Source organism: Mus caroli, chromosome 11 (genome assembly GCF_900094665.2).
Source record: "Mus caroli chromosome 11, CAROLI_EIJ_v1.1, whole genome shotgun sequence".
NCBI lineage: Eukaryota > Metazoa > Chordata > Mammalia > Rodentia > Muridae > Mus > Mus caroli.
This window is the reverse complement of record NC_034580.1, coordinates 45,092,327-45,107,022: the sequence shown is the minus strand read 5'-3', so window position 1 is coordinate 45,107,022 and position 14,696 is coordinate 45,092,327. Positions and strand designations below refer to the sequence as shown.

At 50.4% G+C, this 14,696-nt stretch overlaps 1 protein-coding gene across 2 annotated transcripts; it reads left to right on the top strand.

The window, feature by feature from the left end:
- The first annotated feature begins 4,491 nt into the window (after positions 1–4,491).
- Positions 4,492–14,667, top strand: Sqstm1 (sequestosome 1). Of its 2 annotated transcripts, none has more exons than XM_021175521.2 (8): positions 4,492–4,759; positions 7,228–7,323; positions 7,505–7,734; positions 7,836–7,977; positions 9,039–9,119; positions 11,768–11,988; positions 12,199–12,280; positions 13,878–14,667. In XM_021175521.2, exons 1-8 carry the CDS (start codon positions 4,555–4,557, stop codon positions 14,033–14,035), a joined length of 1,215 nt encoding a protein of 404 aa, XP_021031180.1. In that variant the 5' UTR covers positions 4,492–4,554; the 3' UTR covers positions 14,036–14,667. The 2 variants fall into 2 exon arrangements, with proteins under 2 accessions (XP_021031180.1, XP_021031179.1); XM_021175520.2 differs by having other exon boundaries at positions 12,199–12,394.
- Positions 14,668–14,696: the final 29 nt, after the last annotated feature.

The window sequence follows — 14,696 nt, the reverse complement described above, 5'->3', positions numbered from 1 at the left end:
AAAAAAAAAAAAAGAAAAAGAAAAAGAGAAAAAGAAAAAGAAAAAAGAGATGCAGGGGTTGGGGCAGGGAGAATCCTTGGTGGGTTTTTGTTTGTTTGTTTTATTTTTAAGAATTATATATTTATTTTATGTATATGAGTACACTGTCGCTGTCTTCAGACACACCAGAAGAGGGCGTTGGATCCCAGTACAGATGGTCGTGAGCCACCATGTGGTTACAAGGAATTGAACTCAGGACCTATGGAAGAACAGTCAGTGCTCTTAACAGCTGAGCCATCTCTCTAGCCCAACCTTGCTGTTATATAGACTACAAAAGGGTATCTGGGAAAAGGGGCCCTGGGCAGGTGAGAGGGGCCAGGATGGGGGTCTTTGAAATGTCTAACAAGTACTTATGTGTAGGGAGCCTGGAGGCCAGCAAGGGCTTTGATATGGATGTATGTCACTGGAAAGCCATGACCCTTCAGCCATGACTGCTTTTAGGGAATGGCTCCCTTTTAGGGGTAAAACCCATTTCCTATGGAACGCTGGCTTTTATCTTAGCACCAGAAATCCTTCTACAGTCCAGCTCGAGCTCATTCCTTTCCTTCTCTTTCCTTCTCCTTCCTTCCTCCCTTCCTTCCTTCAAGATTTATTTATTTATTATGTGTAAGTACACTGCAGCTATCTTCAAACACTCCAAAAGAGGGCGTCAACTCTTGTTAGGGATGGTTGTGAGCCACCATGTAGTTGCTGGGATTTGAACTCAGGACCTTTAGAAGAGCAGTCAGTGCTCTTAACCGCTGAGCCATCTCTCCAGCCCCCTTTTTTTTGTTGTTTTTTAAAGATTTATTTATTTATTTTATGTATGAATACACTGTAGCTGTCTTCAGACACACCAGAAGAGGGCATTGGATTCCATTACAAATGGTTGTGAGCCACCATGTGGTTGCTGGGATTTGAACTCAGGACTTCTGGAAGAGTACTCAGTGCTCTTAACCATTGAGCCATCTCTCTAACCCGAGCTTTTTTCTTTTTGGTTTTTTGAGACAGGGTTTCTCTGTGTAGCCCTGGCTGTCCTGGAACTCACTCTGGTTTTTTTTTTTTTGTTTTTTTGTTTTTTTGGTTTTTCGAGACAGGGTTTCTCTGTGTAGCCCTGGCTGTCCTGGNACTCACTTTGTAGACCAGGCTGGCCTCGAACTCAGAAATCCGCCTGCCTCTGCCTCCCGAGTGCTGGGATTAAAGGCGTGCGCCACCATGCCCGGCCGGAACTCACTCTGTAGAGCAGGCTGCCAAGCTTATTCCTTGACATATGGACTACATGAGACTTAACAACATGAATCAAGGGGCAGGAGAGATGGCTCAGGGCTTAAAAGCACTGACTGCTCTTCCAGAGGTCCTGAGTTCAATTCCCAGCAACCACATGGTGGCTCACAACCGTATGTAACAGGATCTGACGCCCTCTTCTAGTGTGTCTGGAGCTAGCTTCAGTGAGGAGACCATTGCCAAGTCTTGGGGGGGGGGGGGGGGGACCCAAGGAGACAGACAGCAGAGGTCCTGGGCCACTCCTGCTCCTGTCACAGAACCTACCTCTTAACTCAGGCAGGCCACTTAAGGCCTGCACACTTACATCCCTGGTAGCTTCTATTAGCACTCCTGTGGGGAATCCCCTAGGGAGGGGCTCAGGTCCTCCCACTCCTGACACATTTCAAAGATGTGGTTAGTCACCTGTCCAAAGTACTATCTCTTGATTCGGGTGACAAGCTTTTCCCTTTCCTTCTAGTCTATGCTTCAGTGGGTAAGGGACAGGTGGACTCATGAACAAGACATCAGACATTGGCAAGATGCCTGGTCTGACTTATCTTGGCAACCTTGGCCTCTGAAAGTTCACTTTGCTGTCGGGTCCTCCAGAGACCCCTCCCAAGACCCTTCTCCAGATATCACACCCTCAAGGACCTTCTCCATCCTGTCTGCTGGCACTGGACCGGATGGCAGCAGCTTGGGATCCCCCTGTTATGACCATGATCATGGGACTCTGACTCATAGCTGCCCAGGCCACCTGACCACAGCAAGCAGAGAGGGCCCTACCAGGGGGTTCCCCAGCCACCGCCTTGTTTACCTCCCTGGCTGGCCTGGGAACTCAGGACAGAGCCTGAGTCGCTGTAGGCTGCAGGGCATGCTGGCCTGGCCTGGAACGCAGGGCATCTCCCCATTTCTCTTTCTCCCACTGGTGACAGAGTAAAGGAGTTCCCCACGGTTCCCCATTGGCTCAGATGTTCCATAGGAAGTTTGGTCTGCCTGAAGCTTTAAGGCTGTCAGGCCACTAGACTGCTGAGTCACGCTTGGCCAGCAGCTGACATCAGGATACAGCCTTTGCGTCCCCACTGTCCTCTGCATTAGCAGAGGGTCCTGCAGGATCAGGGGCCTTTTCCTGGGCTAGCAACTGTTGGAGAGGAAAGCCTAAAATTGAGATTGTCCTCTGGGGCAATAGGTGTGTACCTTCCAGCCACTAGGGAAATGGCAGTCACACCTGTGTGGCAAATCACTGTCCATTGCTGAGTCTTCCTAAAATTACAGATTTTTCTGCTCGCACAAAACCAATTCTGAGAGAGGTCCAGGGAAGACATGATAACTGGGAGAGGGACCCCAGGAAGCTGGTGTGGAAACCCTGCCTCAGGGAGACGACTTGAGCTCCAATTCTGCCCTGCATGTCTTCTCCCATGACTTTGACCTAGCAGGTCTAGTCCTATTGACAGGACCATACCTAGAAGGCCTTACAGGATGACATCCCTCTCAGCCTCTGGATTTCCCAGGACTGGGTTCCTGCTTAGAGCTCATTTTGCTTTATTCATTTAATTTGTGGTTTGTTTTTATTTCCCCCCCCGAGACAGGGTTGCTCTGTGTAGCCCTGGCTGTCCTGGAACTCACTCTGTAGACCAGGCTGGCCTTGAACTCAGAAATCCACCTGCCTCTGCCTCCCAAGTGCTAGGGTTAAAGGCATGTGCCACCACTGCCCTGCTTAATTTGTTTTTTTTGAGAGTAGGACTTGCTATGCAAGCCTGGCCGAGCCTTGAATTAGAATTCCTCCTGACTCAGCTTCCCAAGGGCCAGGGTTACAGATGTGTGTCATCATGCTAGCTAACAGGTCACTCTGGCCACAGAAAGCAGCATTTCCTGGTTTTGGCGTTTGTATTGGGGGTTGAACCTAAGATGTAACACATACTAGGCAGGTGCTCTGTCACTGAGCTATATCCCTACGCACCAAATTCCCATTAATGGTATCCCCCGGGTATATCCCTACTAAGCTAAATCCTCATGACCTGTATCCCTACTAAGCTAAATCCCTATAAGCTGTATCCCTGCTAAGCTAAATCCCCTGTATCCTTACTAAACTGTATAGTCAGACTCTTTATTCCCGCCCCCAGCACCCGGCTTATTTATTTATTTTTTTTAGAAGCCTCATGTAGCCAAGGCTGGCTTTGAACTCTGGAACCTCTGGCCTCCCAAGTACTAGGATTGCTTTCTATTTTGAAACAGTTTCACCAAGTTGCTCAAGCAGAATACCTTGAACTTGGTCTTTTCCTGCCTCAGCACCTCAAACAGCTGGAATAACCAACCTGTGGCACAGGACTGGCTATAGCTTCTATTTTGGTTCCTAGTTGGAGGGCAGGTGGTCTGATTCCTTTGTGCTTTGAAGCCACTAAGGCCTGAGATACATGTCCCTTCCCACCGAGAGAGAGAGAGAGAGAGAGAGAGAGAGAGAGAGAGAGAGAGAGAGAGAGAGACAGAGAGAGAGAGAGAGAGAGAGAGAGAGAGAGAGAGAGAGAGAGAGAGAGAGAGAGAGAATATGAACATGAATTTGTGTGTGTCTGGGCTGCAGTGAGGAATCTCTGGTTGCAATGAACAGGTTGTGACTACTGCTGCCTCTGGAGCCCTGGCTACCCCTCCTACAGGGTGGGTTTGTGAGAAGTCACCAGTGCTTGTCCAACACCTCTCAACCTGATCTTTGTTAAATTGGGTGAGGCCTAAGATGGTGGGTGATGTCCCTTTTATTCAGTGAGGGGCTGGTCATGGTGGATGCCTGGAAGGGGGTGGGAGTGGGGGCTACTACCGGGGACACTATGTTTAGGAGGGTTGGAATGGCATCCTGTGAGACAGCCTGTTTGGCTAAAAGAATGGCTACCTGACAGTAGACATCTGTGTCCTCCTAGCTTCTGGGCCGTACATCCCCCCTGGCTTGGGGACGACACTGCTGAGTCATAGGCAGGCCCAAGCCTGGGAGGCACCTAGGCTCCGATACTTACCGGTCCTTTTCCCAACGACTTGAGGCTGAGGCTGGTCTCTTGTGGTCACCCATGTATTCGGTGGGAAAGAAAAGAGTAGGCAGTGGGGGCGTCTCGCCCCTGTACCTTTCAAGGGTCCCATCAAGGGGGTTCGAGCGGCCGCCCCAGCCTGCGGGGAGGGGCGGGGCTCATAGAGGCTCCGCCCCCACGAGGCGGGGCTCCCCCGTTTTCTATAAAAGCTGGGCTCTCGGCGCCGCCGCTGCCCAGCTGTTTCGTCCGTACCTAGTCTGCGGTTATGGCGTCGTTCACGGTGAAGGCCTATCTTCTGGGCAAGGAGGAGGCGACCCGCGAGATCCGCCGCTTCAGCTTCTGCTTCAGCCCGGAGCCGGAGGCGGAAGCCCAGGCCGCGGCCGGCCCGGGGCCCTGCGAGAGGCTGCTGAGCCGAGTGGCTGTGCTGTTCCCCACGCTGAGGCCTGGCGGCTTCCAGGCGCATTACCGCGGTGAGGGTCTGGGGCGGGGAAGCCAACCTCCCCCGCCAGGGAGTAGCAGGTCTGGGCGAGGACGCGACGGCGCGTCCTCTGGCTCCCCGCGGGGACAGGGTGGTCAGGCGGCCGCTCAGGTTACATCTAACATTCAGCGGTTCGCTTGCTCCCCGTAACGCCCGGTGGTGGGTTCAGTTAAAGCCCCGGAAGACCTGGAACCAGGCAGACGTGGAGGAGGGGTGGAGAGGAGTGACGCGGATAAATAAGCAGCGGGGGCGGGGTGGGGCAGCCCGTGGGAAGGGAGGTAGGGGACCCCGGAACTAGCTCAGTCTCTTGCGTTGGAGTGGCTGGTAGCTGCATGGGGTGGAGCTAGAGGTTGTTGACAAGAGACGAGTGGCCAAGACCCTCCCTATGGGAGGGAACGGTTTTGAGATCTCTTTATGGAGGACTGTGGGTAGGCCAGGTTGGTTGGGCAGTCTCTCTTTTCTGAGATAAAGCCACGTAGCCTGATTGGCCTGGCATTCACGAGTGGTTTAGACCGGCCTCACTCGCTTCAATCCTCTTGTCTCAATTTTCCAGTGCAGGAATCACAGGGACTACTGTACAGAAAATTTTCAGTGTAACTGCGTTATAACCTAGGTCCTGTGCAATTCACCCAGTAAAAGTGTATAACGATTATTCTGTCGTATTAGCAGAGACAGGTCTTACTATATGGCCGGGATGGCCTGTATCTCCAAATTGTCCTTCTGAGTCATCTTTGTGCTAGGGATCCAGTCCAGGGCCTCATGCATGTTAGGCCCTCGAGCAACTGAGCTACCTCCCCAGCTCCTTGCATTTAAAAAAAAAAATGAGTTGTATAACTATTTTCACATTTGGCTTAGAATCTCTTTATTGTTTTATAAATTTTATTTATATATTACATAAAAATTATATAACAATTATTGTAATAATTATTATTTTATTATATAATTTTTTTTCCTGTTTGTCATCTTGTATCCTTTCCAGTTCCAGGCAATGGCTGGTCTACTTTAGTATTCATTTTACTATTAGGAATTAGAACACATTAAAATGGCTTTTTTTTTGCTTTTTTCAAGACAGGGTTTCTCTAGGTAGCCTTGGCTGGTCTGTAGACCAGGCTGGCACAGTGAAGTTTCGTTCATTCACTTATTAATATGTCTAAGGCCCATTTGTAGTGTAGCTCTCACTAATACATTTCCCCTCCAGTACTGGGGATTGAACCTAGGGCTTTGCATATGCTAGTCAAGGGCTCTATTTCTGTACCTGGGCGGTACTCAATTGCTTTTTGTGTATGAAGAATAGTCGTCTTCGGGTATGTCATGTTTAATTTATCTGCTCTGTAGTTTATGGACACTGGCTGCTGTTACTTTTGAGGCGATCTCTCATCTCCCTTATGGTAGCTGTTGCTAAGTGGTTGCTCAGAGGCTCAGTCTAGCCTGCAGGTGTGTGGTTTTGGCCGGTATAAGGTTTTTGTACTGTATCAGGTTTTATACAGACTATTTGTACTGACATAGAAGCATATGTCTGTGATATCAGTTATTGTGTGCAAACAAAATGAAGCCAGATGGGTTTGAGAAATGCGTCAATGGTTAAAGCCTTGGCTGCTTTTCTAGAGGACCCAAGTTCTGTCCCTAGCACTCATCACAGCTGCAGGTCCTGGGGACCCAACACCTCTTCTGGCTTTTGTGGCACACACACACACACACACATAAATGTGTGTGTGTGTGTGTGTGTGTGTGTGTGTACATACATATGTAAAAGTAAATATTAAAAAAAAAACCTGGAAGCCTGGTTGCATGTTTGTAATCCCAGCACGAAGGCGGCTCATCCACAAGTTGTAGGCTGTCCTGCTCTAAGTAGTGTCAGGCCAGGTAGGGCTACATACTAAGATCCTGCCCCTGAAAGCAGAAAACATAGAATTGACATATTTAACAAACAACAACCTCAGAACAACTTAGCTGGAGCCTGAATGCAGTGGTTTCTAGCTGTCTAGTTGAAGGGAGGGGACAGATGGACTTATGTCCTTTACTTCTGAAGCCTGAGGCCTTTGAAGGGCTGGGCCATCAGGACGAGGGTGGGATCTCCCAGGTGATGGACCCAGACCTGGTTAGGCGTGGCCTGAGGGCACAGGTGGCCCAGTGGTTAGTGGCAGGAAGCTGGACCCTTATACACATACACACATGACATATGTTCTGCCTTCTGCATGCACTAACCTAGGACCTAGGTTGGAGCACATACTCATCCCGTATCAGAATGAACGGCCACCTTGCTGCTTGGCCCAGCACCCAGGTTGAGTGTAGAGCCTTAGTAGATGTCCCTTTACCACTGGGCTCTGTACACTGCAGCAGATGCTGGGTGCTTCTGCTGCCTTTTGGCCTCTAGTTCTGGGAATGGAACCTAAGGCCTCTGCATGCTCCACCGCCGAGCTGTGTCCCTGGCTCTGATGTATCATTTCTTGAACAATCTAGATGAGGATGGGGACTTGGTTGCCTTTTCCAGTGATGAGGAGCTGACAATGGCTATGTCCTATGTGAAAGATGACATCTTCCGCATCTACATTAAAGGTAAAGACTGAATCCAGGCGCTTCCTGTGGGGCTTTCCTCCAAGGCTCAGGAGTCTGCGTGGTGATGCTGTGGGGTGGGCGTAGCGGGGCTGGGAGTTGTCAGAGGCACAGAGGTCCTGGCCTCCTAAGCAGTTGTCCTTAGCAACTAAGTTCTGGATGGACTCTTTGACTCTCCCTGCAGAGAAGAAGGAGTGCCGGCGGGAACATCGCCCACCATGTGCTCAGGAGGCACCCCGAAACATGGTGCACCCCAATGTGATTTGTGATGGTTGCAACGGGCCTGTGGTGGGAACTCGCTATAAGTGCAGTGTGTGCCCAGACTACGACCTGTGCAGCGTGTGCGAGGGGAAGGGCCTGCACAGGGAACACAGCAAGCTCATCTTTCCCAACCCCTTTGGCCACCTCTCTGATGTGAGCTGGGGCTCTGCCGTCCTGGGCGTGGGAGGTATACAGGGTGGTGGGAGCTGGAAGCCCTGACCCCTCACTCTCCTGTCTTGCTTCCTCCTATTCAGAGCTTCTCTCATAGCCGCTGGCTTCGGAAGCTGAAACATGGACACTTTGGCTGGCCTGGCTGGGAGATGGGCCCACCAGGGAACTGGAGCCCACGTCCTCCTCGCGCAGGGGATGGCCGTCCTTGCCCCACAACTGAGTCAGGTAAGGCTGGTATTTGAACCAGCTTTTGGGTGTCTTAAGTAGCCAGCTAGTTCAGGTAGGCCCTTGGCCAAGCCATCCCCATAGCCTGAAGTCCAGAAGTACCCACACTAAGTTGTACGTTACACATCCCTTTACCTTTTTTTGTCTTTTGGGGGAATGGAGGTTGAACCTAGGGCCTTGCACATAACACCTAGGGGTTCCTTTGTTGTGCTACACTCTGTCCTTATCCATGGTATCAAACCCTCTTAACCCCGAAGAGACAAAGCATTTCTCTTTTACAAGTGGGTAAACAGGTGGCTGAATGCCTGAGCCCACTAACTTCCCTAAATGGCCAACCGTCCCCTGCCAGGCCGCCCTTGTGAGGCATGGGTAGGTGGCTGGATTTCTAGAATGTATTTTCTTTTGTTTTGGGTTAACTTTGGAATATCAGGGCCATAGCTGCTGAAATCTTTAAACAAAAAACCCATGGTCCCAAAGCCAGGTGTGGCAGCATGTACACTGTAATCTCAGGCCTCGGCATGTAGAGGCTGGAGGACCAGGAAGTCAGAGCCAACCTTGGTATAAGTAAGATCCTGTCTCAAAATCCTGAAAGCAAAGAACTCACAAGTGGGCGGGCCCACATTTTAGATTTGGGGTTTCTGCCTTTTGATTTTTTTTTCCCCCTCTTGAATCTCTCTATGGCCCTGGTGAGCCTAGAACTCACTGTGTAGCCCAAGATGGCCTTAAACTTGAGATTTTGCTGCCTCAGCCTCTTGAGGCATGGATTATAGACATGTGCCAGCACAGCCAGCCAGGCTCTGTGGATTTTGAGTAAACAGCACATCTAGGACAGGGTCAGTATTTATATATGGGCTGTACTGAGCCAGAGAGGCCCAACATGTGACCCACTAGGGGACCAAGCTTGCAGAGGGGAGGGAAGAGGAAGAAGTACAAAGTATGGTCAGGCAATCCCAAGCCAGGAATTACCTAGGTGATAGGAACCTTGGAACCCATGTGCTGGGACTGTGGTAGGTGGCAGTCACAGAATTTGAGGTCATCTTTCTTCTTGTAAAACTCGACAGCTTCTGCTCCACCAGAAGATCCCAATGTCAATTTCCTGAAGAATGTGGGGGAGAGTGTGGCAGCTGCCCTCAGCCCTCTAGGTGAGTGAGCTTCCTTGCCATCCTGTGAGATACCCTAGTGGCTTGATGACTGTCTTAGTTTGGGTTTCTATTGCTGTGAAGAGATGCCATGACCTCAGCAACTCTTATAAAGACAGCATTTCACTGGGGCTGGCTTACAGTCTGAGAGGCTTAATCCATTATTGTTATGAAGCATAGCAGCACAAGGCACACATGGTGCCAGAGAGACGGAGCTGGGAGGCCACATCTGGCTTGAGATTCCGAGCCCTCAAAGCCCACCCTAGTGACTCACTTCCTCCAACAAAGCCACGCCTCCTGATAGTGCTACTCCCTATGAGCCTATGGGACCAATTTTATTCGAACTACCACAGTGGCTCAAAGTGCAAATAGCCTTTGGCAGCCTTTCCTGGCACGGTGCAGAGGCCAGGGCAGATATGTGTGCTTGACTCCAGCAAGGTTTTGTTGCGTAAAATTAGCCTTTGCTGCGGACTGGAATGGGCTCCTGAAGGTTGAGCTCCTGGCTGACTTTGAGCTTTCTTCACAAAGCAGAATGAACTAGTAGGGGGAGATAGATTGGCAGATGGGCCAGCTGATCACAGCTTTGGGGTCACAGCAGCCTGCTTTTTCTGAGCCAAGTGCGTTGTAATCGTTTAGACTTGAAAGCAGGCCGGTGATTTGTTCTTCTTTTCTTTAGACAAGGCTTCACTGTGGCCCAGGCTGACCTTGAGCTTGTGCAATTCTTCCTTGGCCGACCAAGTGCTGGGATTTGTTTCCTTCCTCATTGGAGAAGTCCAAGCCTCTCTGAGACAGGGAGAAGGTGCTAGAGTAGGGGCAAGTGCTTTGGGTTCCGACAGGCTCCATGCAAAGGACAGTGGGGGTCGTGGCCGGTGTCATCTCTATACTGTGATCCTAGGCACTGGCTCTTGGACACACTGGTGTGGTTTAGAAGGTGCTTGCCCACATCTGGTTACCCTGTTTGCAGTGTTAGTAGGTGGCCACAGGAGCCTGTGCAAAGGCTGTGTCAGTATCCAAAGGAATGCTGATGAAGAGTGTCTAAGCCCCACCAATCTCCACTTCATCTCGTATCAGGTGTGACCACCGCTCGCTGCAGGCAAGGCCATCTCTACTCATGCTGCCCCAGGGGCAGCTCTGAGGCAATAGGAACATCCTGGCCTGGCAGTTAAGTTGAGCAGCTGAGGATGAGCTGTGCTGGAGCTCTGCGTAGAGTGTTAAGACCGTGTGTTCAATTCCCAGCACCAACACCAAGCACAGCCAAGGCAGTTCAGTCAGACCACGGCCTTAGCACTGGAGGAAGAGGCTCTTGAGAGAGCCAGGGCCCCACACAGCCAGCTGATGGCTTTCATATCGGGTACTTGAAGCACCTGATCCTTTTGCTACATAAGTTAAGGCACCAATCTGGAAGTGGGCATCAGAAATAAGCAAAGGAATAGGTGGCCCAGCATTTCAGCCTCACTGGCCTGACAACAGCTGAAGAATCCTTGTTGAGGGGAGGCCAAATGCCTAACAGAACAGCAGCTCCTGGCAGCTGGGTTTTCTTGGTGCCTGCCTCTGGATGCTCTATATATGTGAAACTGACAGTGGTCCTGGTCATGCCAACAGTGTCTTGCTAGTGTCTTTAGGATCAGAAGCCATATATGACTATCTCAAAGGGTCATCTGGGGGCCAAATCCCATATGCGTTGGGGAGGGCCTGACTACTGAGTGTGCTCTCCAAGGAAAAGCCAAACCCGATGGGTGCCCGATAGCCATGAACCACAGCAAATGAAAAAGACTCTGGAAAGAATCGGGAAGTTATAATACAGAAGGGGAGATGCACTCCTCACAGTAGCGAGAAGACCTACAAGCCCAGTGCCAGCAACATTTACACAGTGGTAGTAGTGTAAATACTGTTTTTTTGCTTGGTTGGATTTTTTTCAGTCAAAGGTGGTCTCTTAAAAGGACAGGGAAAGGGAGGTCAATATTGACAAGGTAGGAAGTAAACAAATGAGCTGTGGGGGTTGAAAGGCCCCCAGTGGGACTCAGGGTCGGTTGGTGTGTGGTTGGGAAGGAACTGTTGAAGCTGTGGGTGCTGTCCTTTCACAAGTGAACCTGCTGGGTCCCTAAGCTCCTCCCACAAACATGGGCAGGCTGCTACACTGGTTGGGTGATCTCCAGCCTCAGGGCCACACGCTCAGCTGAACCTTGGAGTTCAGATGTATAGTTGTCACATCATGAGGCCTTGTGTGTCGTGGTCTCCAGCAGTCATGGCTAGACATTCTGCCCATGTATAGTACTGGCCTGGCCTCTGCAGTCTGGTTTCTATTGGGTTGGGAAAAACAAGGTTTCTCCTGGGGGGTACTTTGTGGTGATGGGTGTGTTACCAGGGCTGGGATTGGGAGAAAGAGCTCAGCTTTTTGTTTCTGGCCTGTGGGGGTTGTCACATGGTCTGTCATGTCACATAGTCACCTGGTCACCTAGAGCTATGCGGTTCTGGGGTTGAGGCCAGCTGCTACATCCTTATGCTGGCCGCCCGTGTCCTAATCTGTATGCTCTGTTGGCGACTGAGTCTGAAAGCCCTTCCTCACTTCCTCAGCCCACAGTGCCCACATCACCAAGACAGATGCAGGGAAGGCCTCTGGACTTGACAGTTCAATTCTTTCTCCTCTCTAGGCATTGAGGTTGACATTGATGTGGAACATGGAGGGAAGAGAAGCCGCCTGACACCCACCACCCCAGAAAGTTCCAGCACAGGCACAGAAGAAAAGAGTAACACTCAGCCAAGCAGCTGCTCTTCGGAAGTCAGCAAACCTGACGGGGCTGGGGAGGGCCCTGCTCAGTCTTTGACAGAGCAAATGAAAAAGATAGCCTTGGAGTCGGTGGGACAGCCAGAGGTAGGTCAGCCTGAGGAATCCTGTCCTTCTGCTATCACCCTGAGCCTCCTGGTAGAACTCTGTAGAGAAAATTTACTTAGCTCTGGAGCTGTAACTCATCATACAGCTGGCGCCCATGAGGTCCCAGGTTCAGTCCCTGGCTGGGAACAGATAGTGAGGTTAGAGTTGTCATTGCTTAGGCTCTGATGCTCACAGCAGGTTGTATTCCAGGAACAGATGGAGTCGGGAAACTGCTCAGGAGGAGACGATGACTGGACACATTTGTCTTCGAAAGAAGTGGACCCATCCACAGGTGAACTCCAGTCTCTACAGATGCCAGAATCGGAAGGGCCAAGCTCTCTAGACCCCTCACAGGAAGGACCCACAGGGCTGAAGGAAGCTGCCCTGTACCCACATCTCCCACCAGGCATGTGGTCACCAGAAGTTTCCTTTTCCTTCTTTGCTTGCAGAGGATCCTGTCCTGGCTGGTCTTGGCAACACAAAAGGGTTGCCTGGCTTGGGATTTTTTTAAAGGAAGTACCTTACTATTTTGTGTACTCCAGGTGGCCTGCCTGCAGTGACGGCTGTCACTGTTAGCTGACATTAGAGAAAACTAGAACATGGTTCACACTTCTGTCTACATCAAGCAATACTAACGTCATCTCATTTTTAGGAATTCCTAGATCTCAGTACCCAGGGATTCTGAGAAGGCAGATGGGACAGGGAAGGCAACACTAGCTTTGGGCAGCCGTGCACCATGAAGTGGACTCATACTCTCCACACCATTTCCTCAGGGGGTTGTAAATCTTACTGGCAGGTGCCACAGCCCAGGCCCCAGCCAGGCAGCAGTGTGTGTAAAGTGCTGGACAGGGATGGGCAGTCCCAAGTGTATACTGCAGAGGAGGCAGCCCAGCTACCCCAGAGCAACAGGGTTCAGGCGGATGGCTTATGTCTGGGCCAGATCTGCTGTTTGGACTTGAAAGGGTATTTTCTCTGCAAAGAGCAAAGGGGCAGTGAACGGCAGCATGGGTGAGAGTCTAGGGGAGGTGCTCTGTCATGAGTTCAAGGGCACCCTGGCTACATTGACCTTTGTACTTTGGTGACAGACTGTTTAGCTCAAATGTGCAAGGCTCTGGGATGGAGTCACAGCCTGGATTTAAAACAAAACAAAAAACAAAAGGCAGGTTATGGGAGCTGTAGAACTGGCTCATCGGATAAGGTACTTACACTGCAAATGAGGCCCAGAATTTTGAGTTTCCAGAAAGCCAAAAGGCTGAGCAGTTCTGGCAGCTGTCTATAGTCCCAGGCCTTAGGAGGCAGACAGACTTCCTCTACAAGTGGCTCAGTGGGATTGGTAAGCTATTGGCTCACAGAGACCCTAACTCAATCAAGTGGAGAGCAATAGAGGAAAAGCCTTACTTCAGCTCTGGGCCTCCACACCTTTACACATACATGTTCACCCACGTGGGAACATGAGTACACACAACACATATGCCAAGTAATAATAGAGGGTGAGGCAGTTAGAGATTTTTTTTTTTTTTTTTTTTTTTATCTATAAAGGGTTTTGTTTGGTTGGTTTTGAGATGGCATCTCACTGTTGCCCAGGATGTTCCTGCTTCCTGCTCTTGAGTGTTGGGATTACAGGGTTGAGCTATACGTCTGTCAATAAAACTTTATAGGAAAATAGCTGCACTTATTTGTCTACATATCTTCTGGCTGTTTTGTACTTCATTGGCAGAACTGAACAGTTGTGACCAGGACTGGAGAGTCTGCAAAGCAAGCTGTCTGATCCCTTAGCCTTTGAAGGTCCCTATAAGGCCTAAGCAGAGGGGTAGGGTCTTCCTGGCAGGCAGGAGCTGCTCTGCTGTGAGTACAGCAGGATGCCTTACTTTGCTGTCTTGTTTTGGCAGAGGCTGATCCCCGGCTGATTGAGTCCCTCTCCCAGATGCTGTCCATGGGTTTCTCGGATGAAGGCGGCTGGCTCACCAGGCTCCTACAGACCAAGAATTATGACATCGGGGCTGCTCTGGACACGATCCAGTATTCGAAGCACCCTCCACCATTGTGATAGTGCTGTGGCCAAACCCCACGACCCACCCCCTTTGTCTTGTAGTTGCATCACGTAGAGCAGCAGGGCTTCTATAGATAGGCCCAGTGTCTTGGCTTTCTTGTAGAATCTTCAGGTGGGAACGTGTGATGCCTTTTCAGGCAATAGGAAAGTGCATGCGGAGAGTTCTGAGTGTGCATATGCTGAAGCCTGAGAACAGACCCAGGTACCCGTGGCTGAGCTGAGCTTCCTCTGCTTTCCCTAGGCCTGGCCTCTGCAGGGAACTGCGGCACACACTGCACTCCCACCTGCTCTTGCCGCCAGCATTGCACCAGCAGTCCAGAATTCCTGCCTGATAACCCGTGTTTCCTTTATTAAAAGTGATTAGTACAACTGCTAGTTATTTTCAACAAATAAAGCCGTTATGTTAAGAGGGGACTGCCCATAGTGAGTGAAAGGTGGCAGGCAGGGGCCTACAGCTCCTAGGGAATGGAGAATTCATGTGAAGGATCTTACCATATACTGTCCCCCTTTCTAATGGCCACTCTTTAGTGTTTGTGTCTAATGTTAATGCTTAAAGTTCAAGACCCCCATGTAGCTTCCTCTGACTTGGTTTTTAAGTAACCTGTAATAAAATGGCATATGCACTTTAACCAGCCTGTCATCCTTACTAGTGTAGCAG